Source organism: Archocentrus centrarchus, chromosome 11, assembly GCF_007364275.1.
Source record: "Archocentrus centrarchus isolate MPI-CPG fArcCen1 chromosome 11, fArcCen1, whole genome shotgun sequence".
Classification (NCBI taxonomy): Eukaryota; Metazoa; Chordata; class Actinopteri; order Cichliformes; family Cichlidae; genus Archocentrus; species Archocentrus centrarchus.
The window spans coordinates 34,383,953-34,406,728 of NC_044356.1; the positions used below are offsets into that span (position 1 = coordinate 34,383,953).

General features: G+C 40.1%; 1 protein-coding gene across 1 annotated transcript in view; it reads left to right on the top strand.

Moving 5' to 3' along the window:
• The window catches only part of gabbr1b (gamma-aminobutyric acid (GABA) B receptor, 1b), a 102,626-nt gene extending 86,562 nt beyond the window's left edge, over positions 1-16,064 (top strand). The window contains exons 15-18 of the mRNA XM_030741798.1: positions 1,924-2,051; positions 8,158-8,286; positions 10,389-10,532; positions 11,342-16,064. Coding sequence (XP_030597658.1) covers positions 1,924-2,051; positions 8,158-8,286; positions 10,389-10,532; positions 11,342-11,629 — 689 coding nt within the window. The 3' untranslated portion in view covers positions 11,630-16,064. The remainder of the gene's footprint in view (positions 1-1,923; positions 2,052-8,157; positions 8,287-10,388; positions 10,533-11,341) is intronic.
• The last annotated feature ends 6,712 nt before the right edge of the window (positions 16,065-22,776 follow it).

Below are 22,776 nucleotides of genomic sequence, written 5' to 3' on the forward strand. Positions count from 1 at the left end.
TTATCAGCATTGTTTTTGTGTTCTTCTGTGCATCATACTGGTCAGCTGTGTGACACTTATCACTCATCCGTTAACATAGCTCATAATCTTTAGGGAGCTGATATAAATCTATAAGGCAGTGTGATGTTCAGAATTCAGCTGTGCGTTTAACAGCCTGTTGTTACAAACTCAAAATGTATCAGCAGGTTATGGCACGAAATGGAAAATGCAGTTACAATTAACTTGATATGATCCACTTTGTTTATCATGTTGATTGTTTTCATGAATGGCCGCATAATCTGTTGCAGTGAATTATGGGATAGCATTTTCTTGTCTCCTTTCATAAAGGATGGTCCCAGTGTATCCTATGCTAAAGGCGGCAATAAAAGAAATATTGAAGCTCCTTTCCTTAGTATTTGGATAATTGGAACAGCTCTTATTGTGGCCACCTTGCAAATACTGCACTTCCAGGTCAGTTCTCTCAGTTAGGAACCTTCCTAAGCAAAATGGCATATTGGAACGCAGTAGATGGATTAGACAAGGAGACACTGACACATGGAAAAAGAAATGGTAAACATGAATGAACAAATATAGAGCACACAAACACAGAAACACTGTCGTTTCACCGTGCCACGGTGGTGGAGTGGTTTGCTCCAGGTTTTTGGTTCAAACCCCAGCTGGGGTCACTCTGTGTAGAGTTTGTGTGTTCTCAGTGTGCCTGTGTGGGCTTGTCCACTGGGTGCTCTGGCTTCCCCCCACAGTCCAAAGACATGCATGTTAGGTTAGACCAAAAATAGTATCTTGATCATTTTTAGCTCAATAGCGATATACAATATATATCTCGATATTTTTTCTTTCCAAAAGGTACAAGCTACATGTCCCAGATGTCACACAGGCACTTTTATTAACATTCAGCTGCAGGTGTACATGAGAAATTGCTCAAAAATAAACTATTGGCGTATTTTAATAATAATGCTCCTCAAATAAATTAATGCTTTTTCATCCATAACAAAAAACTCACAGCTGTGCTATTAAAATGCAAACAGAAAAGATACGGAGTGCTTCCTCCTGTGTGTACTCCTGTACATCTAGTAACAGGTAAACAGCTTGAATGAACAAAATTCCATCCTTCGGTCAGCAGGGTTCTAGCTAGCTCAGTAAATTTCAGGTTTCCAAAAGTCGCCGACGTCACCGGAAAAAGTCGCTAAATTTGACGCTAGTCACTTTTTTTTCCAATTAGGGTGTACAGGGCTAAGAGTCAGGCTTTCAAATGAATTAAAACTCTGTCTGGGTCTTTGGTTGCTACTCCCCTGCCTCAGCCTGTGCTTTGAGGATTTTGACAGAAAATGATTTAATAATTGATCAATATATTGATTTATTTTGCCTTACAAAAACCTGTTACAGCTGGATGAACATGTTAGTTTAAATGACTGAACAATCCCGAGTCACACTGCCAGTGACTTAGAAGAGACCTCATGTTTAATAGTCCATATTTAACTGTTTTACTCTTTAGCACAGTTGAGGATGCCATATTGCTTTTACACTAGTAAGAATAAGATTGAGAGAGAAACCAAAAAAAGAGATTAATATCACAAAACTGAAAGTCACTGTAACAATTAAGTTAAACAGGAACCATAAATTAAGTTGCATAGCAAAAATCCAAAACTAAAAAAACAAACAGACCATTAGAGAGTCTCTTGTAATACAGATTCAATATCAAATGATTCAATCTCTTTTTGTGAAAGTAAGAGTGACAATATGGTCTCCATTAATAAAGTTCAAACAAGTCTCAGGTCATGGCAGATCTCTCAACTTTAAAAATATGATTATAAAAACAGGCAAAACTTGGCAGGATTAAAATGAAAGAAGATGTGTGAACTTGAAATGAACTGTAGTACAGACAGCTGCATTGTTCCTCACAGCTACAATCTAATCTATCTGCAGGTGTGGTATATGGTTATAAAGGCTTACTGCTGCTGCTCGGCATCTTCCTGGCCTATGAGACCAAGTCCATCTCAACAGAGAAGATCAATGATCACCGTGCTGTGGGCATGGCCATCTATAATGTTGCTGTAAGTTTAAAGTGCTGTATTTGTGTGTGTACTTGTAGGACTCTTATTTGGCAGCATTACTTTGCTTACTGAGTCTCCTTATGGGGGTTATACAACCTTTGGGCACAAAATGCAAGTTCTCATAATATAAAAAATTGCTCTTTATATTTAATGTTAGTTTAACATTGCAGGAGGTATTTTATTGACTTAAATAAATACTACTGGGTTTCTTAATCAAAAATAACATAGCAAAAATTACGTTCCATATTTTCTATTAATTGAAACCTGCAAAACAGCTAGTAACTAAAGCTTTGTTATTCATATATTTGGGTACAAAGTGCAGTATTTTTCTATGTATTGTGGAGTGTTCCTCTCTCCTGGCTCTGTGTTAGTCTGCAAATATGGCCTTTCACTTCCAATCCTTTAGCTGGGCCGTTCTCTCAGCAGGCATATTGGCATTTAGTTTGATCTCTGCTCTTTTGTTTACACTCTTCTGAGAAAGCTCGGTCATCCTTGGTGGCAAGATTCACATCCAGCCCAATTTGTGGACTAAAACAGGCACAGTTAACCGTTGGGCATTGCGGTCCAGAATGTGACAACTGTGGCACAATGCTCTGCAACAACACAGACCCAAGCTGACACAGCTGTGACGTGTCCTCATCATCAGGAAGAAAGTCGTATGCAGAAACCCTCACTGTGCATGTGTTAGACTGTGTTATATTCATATATGTCCTTGCTTTTTCTAGAGGTCCTTATGATTTGTTGACTAACAATCAGCCAATCTACAGAAAATTAATTTTCTCTTTGAGAATTAGTGAAGATTGTCATTTTTCAGGCAAATAATATTCTATAGCAATAATGTCCAAGTTCAAGCTCTAAGCTGTTTTTTTAATCCCATCCAGTAATAACTAACATTGTGTTTTGGTTTCTGATGATAAAAGAGTGCCATCAGCTCCAGAAATCAAATCACACCCTGGATCTCTTTGGATTATTTCCAGTTTAACACCCCCTCCAAACACACACACACACACACACACACACACACACACACACACACACACACACACACACACACACACACACACACACACACACACACACACACTGACCGTACTTATTCTGGGGACATTTTTATTTCTGATCATGATGATGGGCACATTAAAAGAAGCAGTGAGCTCTTGAACACCCAGATTCTAAACAGCAGAGGAAGCTGCAGAGCTGGCAAGTGAAAAATGAGTAACTGTGGAAGAACCAAACTGTCTACAGAAATATTCTGCAGTTATAGGGACCTCAGATTCAGAGGGTACAAGTGTGTCAAAAGTTATAGATTTGTGGTCAGAAAAAACTGTTTCCACAATGTTAATATAATCTAGATTAAAACCATGTGACAAAACACAATCAAGAGTGTGTCCATGGTCATGAGATTGGCCATTTAAATGTTGAATAAAATCAAGATTCCCACAGCTGGTTTAATTCTGTATATTATTGCAGAGTCTTTGCAATATAAAACACCTTGAGACGTCAGTTTGTTTTGATTTGACACTATATAAATTGAATTGAATGGAATGGAATGAGTTGGACGTGGCTGCACTGCTCAGAATGAGACGCCATAGGGTTAAAATTCAGCCCTGGTTGAATTTAGTGCTGTCAGGAAAGAATGTAGGAGAGCTGAGTGTAATTGAAGTAAGGATAAGCTCTGATACCTAGGGCATGATGCAGGATTTGGCTTTTAACTTTTAAAATGTACATTAAATAACTGGTTCTTATGTAGCACTTTTCTACTTGAGCGCTTTAAATATGTTAAACAAAGGACTTTCTCAATTAATACTGGAAAATACTCTTCAGCATCAGCTAATATGATATCTGGAGTTCCATAAGGACCTGTCTCAGGGCTTTTTTTTTTCTTTGTACATGCTCCCTCTAGGTCAAATTATTCTCCAAGATAACATCTTTTCAATTCACTTCAATTCAGTTTTATTTATATAGCACAACATCATGATAATAGTCTCCTCAATGCATTCGTTTCAATTCTATGCAGATATTTACAACTGTACTTAGTTTTAAATCTTGGAAATAACTGTTCCATAAGAAGGCTTTTTTAAAATTTGAATGTTAAAAAAAAATGGGACGTCCCATAGTTTCTTACAGTTAAATTTGTCCAAAACCGAGTTCATATTGTTTTGATTTACACTGTTAACCGAGGGGTTGAAGGATAATCTGGGCTTTTTAACTCCTTTTATTGAAACAGGTTAGGAGATAATCTTTTGCACAAATTTGAAATTTGACAAAAAAAAATGGTCAAGAATAGTTGCTTCCAGCTCAGAACAGTTGCCAGACTAAAACCTTGGTGGACATGTTTGTAACTCCATGAAAAATACATTCATAAACAAAATATCAATTGCATTGAGTGTCATGGTCCCTGGGTTTTGGACCCAGAGTTTTGTGTCATTCTTAGTTTGTTTCTTTATATTAATATTTCTGGGTTCTTGTCTAGTTCTGTTCATGGTTTCAGTTATCTTATGTTCCCGTAGTCTCTACGTATTCCTGTCTCACTTGTGTTTCCATGTCTGGTTTGGTTCTAGTCTCATCTCTCTCCATTGTGTCACTGGTGTCTTGTCACTCATGTTATGTTCATCCATGTGTCTGGTTCTTTTCCTACATGTGCCTGCCTCCCTGTTTCAAGTCTACATTTTTGTCTGTCAAGTTTAGTCAGTTCCTGTTTTACTTTGCTAGCTCTTGTCTTGTGTTTTGTATTCAGTTTTGCTTCTCTTGTCCTATTAGTTAGATTTAGTTCAGCTCTGCTCAGTGGTGTGTCAGATCTCCCTGAATTCCTCTGTGTGAGTATATATTGTCTGTGTCTCCCTCAGTTACTTGTCGCATTATACCCTCGTGTTTTACAGTGTTCTGTTTTCTGCTCCTCACCTTGATTCTGGTACCTGATCCAGCCCTAACTATAAGCTTGATCATAAAGGAAGATTTTAAGCCTAATCTTAAAAATAGAGAGGGTGTCTGTCTCCTGAATCCAAGCTGGGAGCTGGTTCCACAGAAGAGGCGCCTGAAAGCTGAAGGCTCTGCCTCCCATTCTACTCTTAAGTATCCTAGGAACCACAAGTAAGCCAGCAGGCTGAGAGTGAAGTGCTCTATTGGGGTGATATGGTACTATGAGGTCTTTGAGATAAGGTGGGGCCTGATTATTCAAGACCTTGTATGTAAGAAGAAGGATTTTACATTAAATTCTGGATTTAACGGGGAGTCAATGAAGAGAAGCCAATATGGGAGAAATCTGCTCTCTCTTTCTAGTCCCTGTCAGTACTCTAGCTGCAGCATTTTGGATCAGCTGAAGGCTTTTCAGGGAGCTTTTAGGACAGCCTGATAATAATGAATTACAATAGTCCAGCCTAGAAGTAATAAATGCATGAATTAGCTTTTCAGCATCACTCTGAGAAAGGATGTTTCTAATTTTAGAAATATTGCGCAAATGCAAAAAAGCGGTCCTACATATTTGTTTAATATGTGCATTGAAGGACATATCCTGGTCAAAAAAGATTTGTCACAGTGTTACTGGAGGCCAAAGTAATTCCATCCAGAGTAAGTATCTGGTTAGGCACTGTGTTTCTAAGATTTGTGGGGCCGAGAACAAGAACTTCACTTTTATGTGAATTAAGAAGCAGGAAAGAGGTCATCCATTCCTGCAGTTTAACTAATTGATGTGTGTCATCTGGCATCATTGATAGGTAAAGCTGGGTATCATCTGCATAACAATGAAAATTGATGCAATGCTTTCTAATAATACTGCCTAAGGGAAGCATGTATAGTGTATATAAAATTGGTACTTCCATGGAACCCTGTGTAATTCCATAATTTACCTTAGTGTGTGAAGAAGACCCCCCATTTATATGAACAAATTGCTGTCTATTAGATAAGTATGATTCAAACCACTGCAGCGCAGTATGCTTAATACTGCTCTAATATCTGTTATAAAATATCATGGTCAGCAGTATCAAAAACTGCACTGAGGTCTAGCAGGACAAACACAGATATGAGTGGAGTCATATCTGTGTTTGTCCTGCTAGACATACGAGATATGACAGGCCATATGAAGATCATTTGTAACCTTCACTAATGCTGTTTCTGTACTGTGATGAATTCTGAAACCTGACTGAAACTCTTCAAATAAACCGTTCCTCTGCAGATGATCAGGTAGCTGTTTTACAACTACTCTTTCAAGAATATCTGAGCGAAAAAGAAGGTTGGATTGGAGATGAGCCTGTAATTAGCTAAGAAAGCTGGGTCATGTGATGGCTTTTTAAGTAATGGTTTAATTATTGTAACCTTAGAAGCCCGTGGTACATAGCAATCCAATAAAGACAGATTGATCATATTTAAGATTAAAGCATTATTTAATTAAATTTATGAATTCATTACTAGTGATAGTTAAAGGAATACTCTGAATACAGTGCTGAAAAGAAACCTGGGCTTGTTTTTATTTTCTTCAATCAGTGAAGAACCAAGTGCTTTTTTTATAGAGTAGCAAACTTTTTCCAGGCTAAATTAAGATCTTCTAAATTAGTGAGATGTCATTTTCTCTCCAGCTTATGGGTTATCTGCTTTAAGCTGCTGCCTACTGGGACATCATCTGTCTTATAGGTCAAGCGATACCGGCTAGATATAATCGGGGTCACCTCAACGCATGGCCTGGGCTCTGGAACCAGTCTCCTGGAGAGGGGCTGGACTCTGTTCCAGTCTGGAGCTGCCCTTAGTGAGAGGTAGCAGGCTGGTGTGGGTATCCTTGTACCCCCTCAGTTTGCTGCTGGTATGTCGGAGTTTTTACCGGTGGACAAGGTCGTTCCCCTACGCCTTCGGGCAGGGAACAAGTCCTGACTGTTGTTTGCAATTATATGCTGAATGAGAGTTCAGAGTACCCAGACTTCTTGGAGTTGCTAGGTGGGGTGCTCCATCCAGTAACTCCGTCATTCTACTGGCAGATATCATTGCTCAGATGGGCAGCAAAAGTGTGACCTGAAGAAACGTGTGGGAGGAACAACCTGATTTGAACCCGAGTGGTGTTCTGTTATTGGACTTCTGCGCAAACCATAGTTTGAACATAAGTTCATGTGACACCAGGACACCCTAGGTCTCAGTTTGATTAATGGTTTTGTAGTTATATCATCAGATCTGGGTACATATGTTCAGAAAACTCAGGTGGGGACCGTAGGGTGTGCTCCAGCTATCGGAGGATCACACACCTCAGCTGCCTTGGGAAGGTCTTGTGGACTTGGAAAAGGCATTTGACCACGTCCCTTGGGGTACCCTCTGCGGGGTGCTGCGGGAGTATGGGGTGTCTGGCCCTTGTTGCAGGCCATTCTGTCCATGTACACTGTCGGCAATAAGTCGGACTCGTTTTCTCTGGGTGCCCTTTGTCACAAATTCTGTTCAGAATTTTATGGACAGAATTTCTAAGTGCAGCCAAGTAGCAGGAGGCTTCCACCTTGGAGGCCTCAGAATCTCATCTCTGCTTTCTTTGGATGATGCGGTTCAGTTGGTTTCACTTGGTGGTGGTCTCCAGCTCACACTGGAATGGTTTGCAGCCGAGTATGGAGTGGCTAGTATAAGAATTAGCACCTCTAAATCTGATGCCATAGTCCTCAGGTGGAAAAGGGTGGAGTGGCCACTCTGGCTCTGGGACATGTTGATACAAAAGGTGGAGGAGTTTAAGTATCTTGGGGTCTAGTGACGTGAGGAATTTAAAATCCTTTTTCTCACATGTGTTCAAGGTCTTGAATGATCAGGCCCCATCTAATCATAAAACCCTCATAGTATCATATCACCCCAACAGAGCACTTCTCTCTTAGACTGCTGGCTTACTTGTAGTTTCTAGGGAATTTAAAAGTAGAATGGGAGGCAGAGCCTTGAGCTTTCAGGCCGCTCTTCTGTGGAATCAGCTCCCAGTTTGGATTTGGGAGACAGACACCCTGTCTCTCTCTCCCCTCATCCTGAACCGGTTGTGGCAGATGGCTGTCCCTGAGCCTGGTTCTGCCAGAGGTTTTTTCCTTCCCACCATTGAACTTGTAATTTAATTTGTAATGCAAGATCTAAGCATGTCTTTTCTACCCTTTCTTCTCTTCAGGTCCTTTGTATGATCACAGCTCCAGTCACCATGATCTTGTCCTCACAGCAGGATGCCTCTTTTGCCTTCGCCTCTTTAGCCATTGTCTTCTCAGTCTACATCACCCTGGTGGTTCTGTTTGTCCCCAAGGTAAAACCATCTCACACCTCTCTTCATCCCGTACCTACACATTAAAGCAGCATTTTAAGTTTCATTAATAATGAATTGCATTTCGCCCAGAAGGCATCTTGGATCGCATGATATATCCCCTAAGAGTCTGCAGATTGGTTCAGTCTTGCTGCGTCAACATCAGTACCAGCTCAAGTCTTTAACAGTCTGCTCTGCCCAGTCAGCATGGTGCTGTCTGTTTATATTTCTCTATCCTTCTAGAGGACTATTAGATTAGAGAGGATGTGATTTACTAAATACACAAATGTTAAATAAATCAAACAACACATTATAAGTAGTAAGTGATTAGATTAAGATTAGATTTTAAATGTCAGACAGAGCCAGGCTAGCTTTTCCCACCTATTTTCAGTTTTTGTGGTAAAAGCTAAACTCATCCTGGTTCTAGTGCTATAATGAACACACAGATATGACACTGATCTGTCTTCTCTTCTCACTCTGAAAAAAACTTGAAAAAACTTGCCCTCCACATTCCTCTCGCATACAGATGGAATGCAGTGATGCAAATGCTGCACAATTCTGGATCGTATTCACATATAACTTTGCCTTTGCAAGATAGACATCAGCTTGCCTTCCCTGAAAAAGACATCATCTGGATGGGAGCGTATGACGCTCTTAAACCTGTATATATTTGCACTTGTAGATGGTATGGCAAACTGATTTCTGAGCACATGCTGTAATTTTCATGACTGAATAATGCCTGTCTTTAATGCCACCTGAGGGCTCAATGATCACAAACATCCATTATACTGATTTTCAGCTTTGACTCTTATACACAGAGATTCTTTCAGATTCCTGGAAATTTTTGTGATAATATTATGTACTGGAGATGATGGGATACACAGTCTTGAAAACTTTAGATTGACAAACATTATTCTGAAATTGTTCCACTATTTGTAAAGAGTTTTTTGCAGGCTGGTAAATCTTTGCCCATCTTTACTTCTGTCATGGTGGCCAGTCGGGTTGGATCCAAGGAGCGGCCACAGTTACTGATAACAAGGTTTATTTACAGGCAGACATAAAGGGGAAAAAACTGAGAAAAAACAAACAAGAGCCTGTGGGGGGGCAGATAGAGCGTGGCAGGACACAGGAGAAGGGTTGGACATGAATTAGGACAGAACTTGCCAAAAGAAAAATGATTACAGTCTAATAATTAAAAAAAAAAAAATTCCAAGCTTGATCTTGGTATGTTATAATTGGCATTGTATAACTTTTATGTTCATCAGTGATCATGGGGAATGACAGACATGGCTGCTGAAGGTAGTTTGTACCTGAATCAGTTTAAAGACATCCTGGGAGCCTCCTCTTAGTAATAGTGTTTACTGGGATAAGTAAGAAAGTCATTGCTAACCTTTAGTGTAGTTAGAATTGTTCTCAGTATAATTTAATAAAAAGCTACCAGGTCTAAACTAGGGTTTAATCCCGGGACCCAGGATTCCCGGGAAATGCGATCAGAACCATTTCCCGTTTCCCAGGAAACGTTAAGACAGGAAACCGGGAAAAAAGTCGCATTATATAGCCTATAAAATATGCCTGCCCTGAACAATAAAGAAATATCTGTTTAACTTCAAGTGTTTCTTTTCCTCGTTTGCAGCTGCTTACTAACAATCATGAATTAGGATACGGGTCTAATGTGTGAAGAACAGGCTACAGAAGGCCTAATTTAAAAAAAATTAATTTTCCCGGGATTCCCGGGAAATGGCTCGTCTTTTCCCAGGATTTGATTCATGTCATTTTCGGGAAAAATATTAAACCCTAATCTAAACTGAACACGTATTTAAAAACATTTTTTTGTTTTGTTTTTTTCTCAAGCAAAAAGAAGATTGTCTAGAGAAAAAGGAATCCAACAAACTTCATTGGTTGAGGGAACTCTCAACTGTTTGTTCATTCAGTTGCTCATTATAAGTTAAAATGGTTCAAGTGGTCAGTAGTTCAAGATCTGAAGAAAAACTATTTAACCCTTGAATTAACTTAATGAATCGTTTATACTGCAGTATTCACATTAGATAAACTAGAAAAGAATTATTTCTCATGTATCATAAGAAAAGATTGTGTACAATTTGTAGATGCGGCGTCTGATCACACGGGGTGAGTGGCAGTCAGATGCCCAGGAGACCATGAAGACAGGCTCATCCACCAATAACAACGACGAGGAGAAGTCTAGACAGCTAGAGAGAGAGAACAAGGAGCTGCAGAAGATCATCCAGGAGGTCAGCCAGGCCCTTTTTCTTATCTGTACGGTTGTCTATTCATTCAAGCTTTATATTTAACAGGTTGGTCTTAGAGCCTTTTTTCCCAAGAAGCACCTCAGCAAGAAAGCAGCACCTCACTGTCTTTCTGAGCAGATGGATTTTATTCATTTGTCACATCTATTCCATTTACCATACAAAACAACACAAATAGTTTTAATCATTAACTGAAAGCTTTATGTTTTTATCCATCCATTCACTTCCACTTATCCTGTTCAAGGCCGCGGGGGGGCTGGAGCCTATCCCAGCTGACATAGGGCGAGAGGCAGAGTGCACCCTGTACGGGTCACCAGCCTGTCGCAGGGCCAACACAGAGAGACAGACAACATCCACACTCACACCTATGGGCAATTTAGAGTTTCCAATTAACCTAACCCCAGTAAGTGCATGTGTTTGGACTGTGGGAGGAAACCCACGCAGACACGGGGAGAACATGCAAACTCCACACAGAGAGGGAGGGAGAGGCCTGGGCTTAGGTGGCATTGAACCCAGGCCTTCCAGATGGTAGTCTAACTGTGAGGCAGCGGTGCTAACCACCGCACCACCGTGCTGCCCGTTTAAGTTTTTATGTCAAAATCTGGGTAAATTAAGCCAACACTTTTGGTGTGGATATATACCACTAAACAGACAAATGTGTTTTACTTTTAGATATTGCCTCAAGCTTATATTCCCACACCTGCTGTCAACTAAGTCAGTTAAAACAGATGCTTACCGTAGTCTTAGTAGATCTGTAACTGAACTGTCGAGTCTTTACTTTAATTTCCCCTCAGAAAGAGGAGCGTGTGTCAGAGCTGAGAATCCAGCTGTCTGAGAGACAGGCCCTGCGATCAAGGAGAAGAGCATCCACCATCACTAATCAGAACCACAGCCCTCCTCCCCTTGCCATCACCCAGAGTGACCCCAGGTCCTTGGCCCCTCCTCCAGGATACCCAGCACCCACCTCTGACCCCCACCCTGTTCCACCATCCTTCACCAATTCGTCCAGCCTGTACCAGCCAGACAGCAAAATCAGTCGAAATAACTGCCACACCAGCCGGCTTCAGCTGCTCTACAAGTGAGAAGGTGGAACAGTGGCAGGACGAGGCTGGTAATGACAAACACAAGTCTGAATAATAAATCAGCATCTGTAGGTCCATATGGGGAAGAACACAAAAAGCTAAAGGTCTTTCCCACAGACACAAATAAATGCAGCAAAATAGGTTCCAGTCAAGGGCCCGGTCAGTCAAAAAGACTAGCTAGAACACACACACACATGCGCACACACACAGTATATGCATATGTTCTTTTGATTAATTTGATTCCTGCATGAGCACTGTCACATTTCTTTAAATGTCCCCTGGTTTAGAGGTTAGCTTACTTCTACAGCCTGAAAACCATGCCCAGTAGGGCGGCTGTAGCTCAGGAGGTAGAGTGGGTTGTCCACCACTCAGAAGGTTGGTGGTTTAATCCCTGGCTCCTCTAGTGTGCATGTCAAAGTACCCTTGGGCAAGATGCTGAACCCCACGTAGCCCCCGATGCATCCATCGGAGTGTGACTGTATGAATGTTAGGTTAAAAGCACTTAGGCATAGAAAGAAGTGCTTATATGAATATGAGTGTGAACAGGTGAATGAGGTTTATAGTAAGAAGTGCTTTGAGTGTTCAAATACAAAAGAAAAGTGCTATATGCATACCAGTCCAGTATTTTCTAAACTAATTTTGAATGCTGGATTGATTTCCTGATTTATTGTTGTGGATAAATTTCTTCCCAGCTGAAGTCAGTGTCCAAATTTATAACTAGTCTGGTACCTATTCAGTTTAAACATACGGTGGCCTACAAAACAGGGCAGCTGCTAGTTTGGACAGTTTCAGTCCATCCCTGGTGCTCACTGTTTGGTGGAGCACTGGTCCATGTTACATTCAGGTCCAGTTCAGGTCCTGTGCTGTTACTGCACTACAGACTTTCCTATTGAAACATTAATAAGGCTTAAAATTATGGTCAAGGCTGCTTCAACTTACAGGTGGATGTTAAAAAAGGTGTCTTTAGCTGACCACCTCTGATGATAATTAAAGTTATGGATAATCTTGATGTTGTGTCCGTGCCTTTTAGGGGATTTTTAATGATATTATCTGATAAATATTATCACTTACTGTGCAATTAATTGTCTATCCAAGAAATCTGTCCTCCGGTTTCGGTAAGTGAAAGTTTAGAATATCATTAGTATGTTGCTCAGTACTAATTAGCCGTGTCTGTGCAGTGCACCCACATAGTTACTGGTTGCAGTTTTCTAACCAGGCTTGTTCATTTGTCCTATCTGTATGTTGGAACAGGGCCTTCGAATTGTTTAGATAGTGGTTTAAGAGACTGAATAAAACAGATTTTTGTGATTTCTGGGCTTTGAAAAAAGGCCTTAAAATGTCTAATATAACCTGACTTTGTTGTGGGTATTTACAGATCTTATGTTTAAGACTGTGAAAAACAATATGGCCAATTTGTAAATCACATTTTTAGATGTAGTTACTGTTCAGCACACTAGGGGGTGCTAACCTAACATCAGAATTTGTGTTGGCTTTTACTGTTCCACTGGCACGCTTACAGCAGCATGTAGTAGATCCTAAGAGCACAGGGTGGAAGGGAATGGTTAATGATAAATGGACTGGTTCTTATATAGCGCTTTTATAAACTACATGAGCACTCAAACACTTTATACAGCTTTATTCAGATGTCAGTTATCATCTGAAGGTTAAAAGAGTCATAATATGTATCTTGTTCTTTTATGAATATTTTTTAACAGTTCTGCCGATTCCTCCATGCCTTTTTGTGTTTGCAGAAATGGTTAACTGCATTTGCAATTGGTAGACTCTTAACTGCAAGCTTTAAGGTGATATGCCTGTCAACAAATTTTGTTGCATGTGTCACATGCACTGACAATAAATTGATTCTATTCTATTCTATTCTGTAGTGTTTTATAAAAAATGACTTACATATGGCATTTTGCATTTGTCACTGTCAAAATGAGGCCCCAAATGTTGAATTTACTCATTCAGAATGCAAATGTGTTGCTAAAAGTGTGCAATTGTAAAGTTTTACTATTTAAATTAGTAAGTTTTTCATTTATTTTAAGGTAATGACATAAAACAAAGCCACACTCAGTCTGGACTTTTTAATCAGGGCTGCACCTTCATTTTGACTGTAAGAGATAATTCTGGCACACCCAGCCATTAATTGGTTTAATGCAGTGGGGGGGAGAGTGTGTCAAGAGGACCAAAGTATGCCTGTCAAAACGGGATCTAGATGCGGGTGTCATCAGCAGCAATATAATCATTTGTTTGTCTCTGACCTAAAAGAAGCTTGATACTATTTTAGGTTCCATAGGACCAGTTCTGATCCCTCTGACGACCTGCTCAGAGAAAAGCTCATCATTATTTCTCATGTCATTGCCAAAGTTACTGAATCCCCCACAAGAGATGCTAATCGTATCGTTTCCTTTTACAACTTTAGTTTCACCAAGAGTTCACACATTTCCTCTGCAGCTATAAACACATTTATTTAGAACAACAAAACCACCAGGTTGCCATCAGATTTCCTCTGTATGAGTTGCTGCAGCATTTCCGTTTTTGTTGTGTTCTCACTTCTGCTTTTTTTTGTCTCAGTTCCTAATACGACAGCCTTCTGGGGACAATAAATACAAATTTTATTATATTGCTTCAATGGAAACACTAACAGAACTGCATTTTGCTCAGAACTTTATGTTAAAATAAATGGTTTAACTGGATCTTACAGACTCTAGTGAAATGAGACCACTTATATCTTCAGTAATGGTCAGTATTAATAGGAAGGAGATTAGGCATTATTATTTCAGTCAGAAAGAAATACCCAAAACATTTACTCCATACTGACTCAACACTGACTCAACACTGACCACATCTTTGCCTCTCAAAACTCTTTCCCAATAGAAAAGATATTTAAATAAACCAAATGTGAACTAATGTTTCAGTATTTATACCAGTTACTTCAAAACTACACTGAAGACGAGTGTTAGCTGCAAATAAGTGGAAGTATAACAGTGGCAGCCAGTTTCATTTTTCACATTCAGTTCGGCATTGATGGAATTTCACCATCATATTACCATCCTTCTGATTTATGAACTCAAACCCCATTTGTGACCTTTTTTTGTCTGTTGGAGTGGTCTGTTCACAGTAAAGATTGTGTTTCCATCCAGCAGTATGCAGCAGCCCCAAGCGGTCTTTTCCGTCTTGCATGTGGAAATGCTTTGAACTCGGGGCAGTTCATGGCGCTGGACTGCTCAAGATACAGACATGAGAGGTCAAAAGAATTCAGGGCACCGGACCAGCCGCAGTCAAATTTTGCATTTTTTTGCAATTGTGGGGCTGCAGTGGCAGAAACACTCTGGGTGTTTACTTGCCTACACACTGCTTGGCCCACACATGGTGTCCTCTGAAACTCTTATAAACAATATGCACATGATTTTTTTTTCTTATCTGCCTCCACAGAACAGCTTTAGTCAATTTAGAGAACTTCTTCAAAAGAACTTCTTCAATTTGGAAATAATTATGACCATAATTAAAGAGTTAAGTTACACAGTTTATTGACCTACCCTCTTTGACAACCTCGCTTTATTTTATCAAAGTTCCTCACACAGAGAATCATGATTCATACCCCCAATAAGAGGTTTAGTGTCTACATAATAGCAGGTTAACGAAGTTAACAAAGTTTTTTTGTTTTTTGAGCTTTTGAGCAAATAATTATTGCTGCTGTTATTCTTGTAAGGACAGTCTGAGTCCTAACCTGAACACCAAATACATGGCTTGATGCTAGAGCTAATCCAACTGTAGTGTTTCATTGCCTCTGTAGATAATTTTTACTTTGGTTGATTTCCAAATTTTTTAAGTGACATCTGACTGGGGAAAAAACGAAATAATAAAATAAATCCTCTCCTCTAGCGAGCTTTTCTTGGAGCTTTCAACCACATCTGATTGTCTTCCTCTCAACAAAGAGTTCTGTTTCTGCCTCTCCTTGTGGCAGCTTTTTATTTCACTGAGGATCGAGCTTTTCCTTGTGTTGTCATGGATGTTTCTTTGAGTGCGGTACGTGCTCGTGCTCTACACGTGGCAGATATTTGGTGTGATCTCAAGCCTCGTGTTTCCTTTCTGTGGTAGCACAGCTTGTGCCCATGCTAATGAACTAGCACGGGTAATCTGAATTGTCCCGAGCGCCTCGCCCCCAAGTAGACTAATGAAATACAGGATGAGGCGCCGATGTGTAAACCATGCCAACGTTGTGCAGTGCTTCTGCTTTCACAGTGATCATGTGTAAATATCTACTGTATGTTTGTGTGTGTTGTTGTACTTTAACTGTAGAGTCAGGTGTGCAGATGTAAGTGATATTCATACACAGACTGTAAATATTGATTATGTAAATAATTTCAATAGACTACTTGGCAAGTCTTTCATGTTGTGCAGTATTCAAACTATATTTCTATATGCTGTAATATTTAATATGGCAGATTATTTCATTTGCAAAAATGAAAATAAAACTAACTGTTTTTCTCAAAATGTTGTGTTCATTGTAAGTGTTGCAGTCCTGTTTGTGTAGATATGAGAAAGAATATGAGAGAAAGTAATAGACCTACCAGATAATTTCATCTGCAGCAGGAAGCCAACACCCTGGGCAGGTGGACAAAACAGTGAATATAAAATATTCATCCAAGGTACTAGATACAAAAAGTATATGTATACAGTCTAACTACCACATTCCTAACCAAAACAAAGACACACACTCCCCCCATTCAGTTCTCAGGCCAGCTTTTAATGAGTGGCATTACTGAAGCCTTTGATTCACCTCACACGCTGTTCACAGCGTTAAACACAAGACAAACCTGCAGTACCACAGTACCATCACAGCGCTTTAGTCTTGTGGGGTGTTTTAGGGACATCTTGAAGTCTGTTAAAAAATAATTCAACACTGCTCTCTGAACAATGACAATAAAAAAGACAAAAGATCACAAAAAGCTGTAAAACTAAAACACAGTGTAGCTGCTTTTGTCTCTCACAGTCTGGATGTCGTTCTCTCTTATCTGATTATCCCATCATGCATCATGCATGCTCCCTGCTCTGCTTTTAATCACATTTCATAGCTTTTATTATTTCTGCTTACTTTGGATCTGTTGGTCTCGCTCTTATTCTTTATGCATTTTTAGTTTTGCAACTTTTTTGTATCATTATGGTGTTCCATTTTAACACATATAAGTCACACACACACAAGCTATGTCCATTTCTATAGAAAAAGAAATGCACACAACTGCCTCATCAAAATCGAAAAAGAAATAATGATATGGAGGAGAAAAAAATGAAAAACGAATTATATTCCCACTGCAAAAGAAATAACTTCCCCCGGTGGTATCTGGCAGCTCTGTAGGCAGCTAGAGGAGAAAGCAGGGGAATTACCAGATAAGCAGGGAGTTCCCCTCCTCCTCCCTTTCACGCTGTTTTAGTGCTGAGGAACTATTACTCTACTGGAAACTTTTCTCACTGCACAGAGCAGAGCCAAGTCATAGTAGCTTATGTAATACCTGGCCTATTATCCACTGTCACTGACATCACAGGAAAAAAAATGCACCAACCCAAACCCATGTGTGAAATCTGGAATCTTTTTTGTTTTGTAGTAAAAAGTGCTTTGAGTCCTCACCTGTGCAAATTAGCACTTTGCTTTCTGTGCACCCCTGCGTCTTCAGTCCTCTGTGAGGGTGTTGGGGAAGTTATACCTATAATCACCTAAGCCCCAACACTGTCAAAATGTTTTATTCCTGAATAAAAATCAATAAAGTACTGCCAACCCCCACCAAGCACTTCCTGTAACCACAAACACACACCACACAGTTAATATACAGTACTTTGATATACCACAACTGATCTGTTGATACTTTGATATACCATGATCAGGACAGATTTATTTAAACTGGTGGAGATTTTGACATAATAATTGCATAATTGTGCTCAAAGATCCGCCAGTCAGTATGTAACAGAACAGCAGGAATGCTGTGCATCAAATGTCCAGTAGATGTCAGCACTCCTAAATGAGGTAGTCGGGGTTTCGTGTGATCAGGCTTTTGGTGAATCAGTTGGGCGGAAAGATTCGCCTCATCACTAATGCCAAAAACATGACCCCCCCCCCCCCACCCCCCCTTCAAAACAAAAAAAAAAAACAAAAAAAACAAGGCAGGAACAAAGTCGAAAATACTAAACCTTGGATAACCAAAAGGGAAGCTTCAGAAAGAAGACACTCACAGCTAGTGGGAGACAACACAACAAAGGATAAAGGGTTCATCAGGGTTCATCAGGGTTCATTGTATCCGAGCAGCAGGGAAAACAGGCCAGCTGGGTGACGGTGAGGAGGAAGCGTAGTCCTAAGCAGAAGCCCCGGGTACACCACCAACCTGTTCACGTCTCTAACCGTTTTTCTCCACTCGGCGACACACCCGCCGAGGAACAAACTCTGGTTATTGGTGACTCTGTTTTGAGAAACGTGAAGCTAGAGACACCGGCGACCATAGTCAAATGTCTTCCAGGGGCCAGAGCAGGCGACATTCATGGAAATTTGAAACTGCTGGCTAAGGCTAATCGTAGATTTGGTAAGATCGTTATTCACGTCGGCAGTAATGACACCCGGTTACGCCAATCGGAGGTCACTAAAATTAATATTGACTCGGTGTGTAACTTTGCAAAAACGATGTCGGACTCTGTAGTTTTCTCTGGGCCCCTCCCCAATCAGACCAGGAGCGACATGTTTAGCCGCATGTTCTCCTTGAATCGCTGGCTGTCTGAGTGGTGTCCAAAAAACGACGTGGGCTTCATAGATAACTGGCAAAGTTTCTGGGGAAAACCTGGTCTTGTTAGGAGAGACGGCATCCATCCCACTTTGGATGGAGCAGCTCTCATTTCTAGAAATCTGGCCAAATTTATTAACCCTCCTAAAAACTGACTGCCCAGGGTTGAGACCAGGAAGCAGAGTTGCAGTCTTACACGCCTCTCTGCAGCTTCTCTCCTCCTGCCATCCCCCCAAAACCCCATCCCCATAGAGTCGGTGCTGCTCCCAGACCACCAAAAACCAAAGCTAAAATCAGCAAAAAGCTATTTAAGCATAAAAATTCAAAAACAATAAATAATACAGCTTCATCAACTGCACCAAAGAATAAAACAATTAAATGTGGATTGTTAAACATTAGGTCTCTCTCTTCCAAGTCCCTATTAGTAAATGATTTAATAATTGATCAACGTATTGATTTATTCTGCCTTACAGAAACCTGGTTACAGCAGGATGAATATGTTAGTTTAAATGAATCAACACCCCCGAGTCACAGTAACTGTCAGAATGCTCGAAGCACAGGTCGAGGAGGAGGATTAGCTGCAATCTTCAATTCCAGCTTATTAATTAATCAAAGACCCAGACAAAGTTTTCATTCTTTTGAAAGCCTGACTCTTAGTCTTGTCCATCCTAATTGGGAAAATCAAAAACCTGTTTTATTTGTTATTATCTATCGTCCACCTGGTCCTTACTCAGAGTTTCTGTCTGATTTCTCAGACTTTTTATCTGATTTAGTGCTCAGTTCAGATAAAATAATTATAGTGGGTGATTTTAACATCCATGTAGATGCTGAGAATGACAGCCTCAACACTGCATTTAATCTATTGTTAGATTCAATTGGCTTCTCTCAAAATGTAAAGGAGCCCACCCACCACTTTAATCATACTCTGGATCTTGTCCTGACATATGGCATAGAAACTGAAGACTTAACAGTATTCCCTGAAAGCCCCCTCCTGTCTGATCATTTCTTAGTAACATTTACATTTACTTTAATGGATTACACAGCAGTGGGGAATAAGTTTTATTACAGTAGAAGTCTTTCTGAAAGTGCTGTAACTAAGTTAAAGGATCTAATTCCTTCATTATTATGCTCTTCAGTGCCAACACAGTGCAGAGCAGCTACCTAAACTCTGCTCCCAGTGAGGTCGATTATCTCGTCAATAGTTTTACATCCTCACTGCGTATAACTTTGGATACTGTGGCTCCTCTGAAAAGGAAAGCTTCAAATCAGAAGTGCCTGACTCCGTGGTATAATTCACAAACGCACAGCTTAAAGCAGATAACCCGAAAGCTGGAGAGGGAATGGCGTCTCACTAAATTAGAAGATGCTCATTTAGCCTGGAAAAAGAGTTTGTTGCTCTATAAAAAAGCCCTCCGTAAAGCTAGGACATCTTACTATTCATCATTAATTGAAGAAAATAAGAACAACCCCAGGTTTCTTTTCAGCACTGTAGCCAGGCTGACAAAGAGTCAGAGCTCTGTAGAGCCGAGTATTCCTTTCACGTTAACTAGTAGTGACTTCATGGATTTCTTTACAAATAAAATTTTAGACATTAGAGAAAAAATTATTCATAACCATCTCAAAGATTATTCTTCATGTTCGGCTGCTTTCAGCACTGCTGGTATTTGTTTAGACTCTTTTGCTCCAGTTGATCTTTCAGAGTTAACTTCAATAGTTACTTCCTCCAAACCAGCAACATGTTTGTTAGATCCCATTCCTACTAGACTGTTCAAAGAAGTCTTTCCAATTATTGATGCTTCAATCTTAAAAATGATCAATCTGTCTTTATTAGTTGGCTATGTACCACAGACCTTCAAGGTGGCTGTAATTAAACCTCTACTTAAAAAGCCATCACTGACCCAGCTGTCTTAGCTAATTATAGGCCAATCTCCAACCTTCCTTTTCTCTCAAAGACTCTTGAAAGAGTAGTTGTAAAACAGCTAACTGATCATCTGCAGAGGAACAGTTTATTTGAAGAGTTTCAGTCAGGTTTCAGAATTCATCACAGTACAGAAACAGCATTAGTGAAGGTTACAAATGATCTTCTTACAGCCTCTGACAGTGGACTCATCTCTGTTCTTGTCCTGTTGGACCTCAGTGCAGCTTTTGATACTGTTGACCATAACATTTTATTACAGAGATTAGAGCTTGCTATAGGTATTAAAGGTACTGCACTGCAGTGGTTTGAATCATATTTATCTCATAGACTCCAATTTGTTCATGTAAATGGGGAGTCTTCTTCACACACTAAGGTTAATTATGGAGTTCCACAGGGTTCTGTGCTTGGACCAATTTTATTTACATTATACATGCTTCCCTTAGGCAGTATTATTAGAAAGCACTGCATCAATTTTCATTGTTATGCAGATGATACTCAGCTTTACCTATCAATGAAGCCAGATGACACACATCAATTAGTTAAACTGCAGGAATGTCTTAAAGATATTAAGGCCTGGATGACCTCTAATTTCCTGCTTCTAAATTCAGATAAAACTGAAATTCTTGTTCTCGGCCCCACAAATCTTAGAAACATGGTGTCTAACCAGATACTTACTCTGGATGGCATTACTTTGGCCTCCAGTAACACTGTGAGAAATCTTGGAGTCATTTTTGACCAGGATATGTCCTTCAATGCACATATTAAACAAATATGTAGGACCGCTTTTTTGCATTTGCGCAATATTTCTAAAATTAGAAACATCCTTTCTCAGAGTGATGCTGAAAAGCTCATTCATGCATTTATTACTTCTAGGCTGGATTATTGTAATTCATTATTATCAGGCTGTCCTAAAAGCTTCCTGAAAAGCCTTCAGCTGATCCAAAATGCTGCAGCTAGAGTACTGACAGGGACTAGAAAGAGAGAGCAGATTTCTCCCATATTGGCTTCTCTTCATTGGCTCCCTGTTAAATCTAGAATAGAATTTAAAATTCTTCTCCTCACATACAAGGTCTTGAATAATCAGGCCCCATCTTATCTCAAAGACCTCATAGTACCATATCACCCCAACAGAGCACTTCACTCTCAGACTGCTGGCTTCCTTGTGGTTCCTAGGATACTTAAGAGTAGAATGGGAGGCAGAGCCTTCAGCTTTCAGGCGCCTCTTCTGTGGAACCAGCTTCCAGCTTGGATTCGGGAGACAGACACCCTCTCTATTTTTAAGATTAGGCTTAAAACTTTCCTTTATGATAAAGCTTATAGTTAGGGCTGGATCAGGTGACCCTGAACCATCCCTTAGTTATGCTGCTATAGGCCTAGTCTGCTGGGGGGTTCACATAATGCACTGTTTCTCATTCACCTTATTTACTTTGTTTATACTCCACTCTGCATTTAATCATTAATTGATATTAATCTCTGGCTCTCTTCCACAGCATGTCTTTCTCTCCCATCAGCCCAACCGGTCGCGGCAGATGACCCCCCCTCCCTGAGCCTGGTTCTGCTGGAGGTTTCTTCCTGTTAAAAGGGAGTTTTTCCTTTCCACTGTCACCAAGTGCTGCTCATAGGGGGTCGTTTTGACTGTTGGGTTTTCTCTGTATTATTGTAGGGTCTTTACCCACAATACAAAGCACCTTGAGGCGACAGTTTGTTGTGATTTGGCGCTATATAAATAAAATTGAATTGAATTGAATTGAATTGAATTGAATTGAATTGAATTGAATTGAATTGAATTGAATTGAATCAGGGTTCATTAGGGAAGTGAAGACAGCCGGGAGAACAGGTAAACCGAATGACACAAATGAGACAAGCAAAGCAGGACACAAGGCACATGGAACACACGACTGGCAAAATAAAATAGGAAGTGAAAAGACAAGGAACAGAAACGCAACTTGACACCACACAGGGAGATAGACACACTGAGGAAAACAGACAGAAAAGACACAAACAGGGAGGAACACTAAGGGACAAAACACAGGGACAGTCACAGGGGAAACAAGGACAACACACAAAATATAATTCCACAAACCAAGGACGAACCAAGAACAAACAAATGCATTAAGGAATCCCAGAAACACTACAACATAAAATGAACCAGTGATTGTGAAGATAAAAGAAATCACAAAAGTCCATTAAACTAAGAAACACAACTGATGAAATATAAAAAATGCAAAAAAAGTCCAGTACAAACTCCTGAAATATGAATTCCAAAAGGCTGTCAAAAGAGCTAAAGCCCCTTACAGAGCCAAGCTTGAAAACAAGCTACAGGACCATGACATTAAGGGTGTGTAGCAAGAACTATGTCCTGGACTGTGACCCCTCTCTTCCTGAGAGATTCACTGATGTCTACTGCTGATGTGACCCCAGTGGAGATCATGCAAGGCTGTCTTTCCCACTCTGTGGTGGAT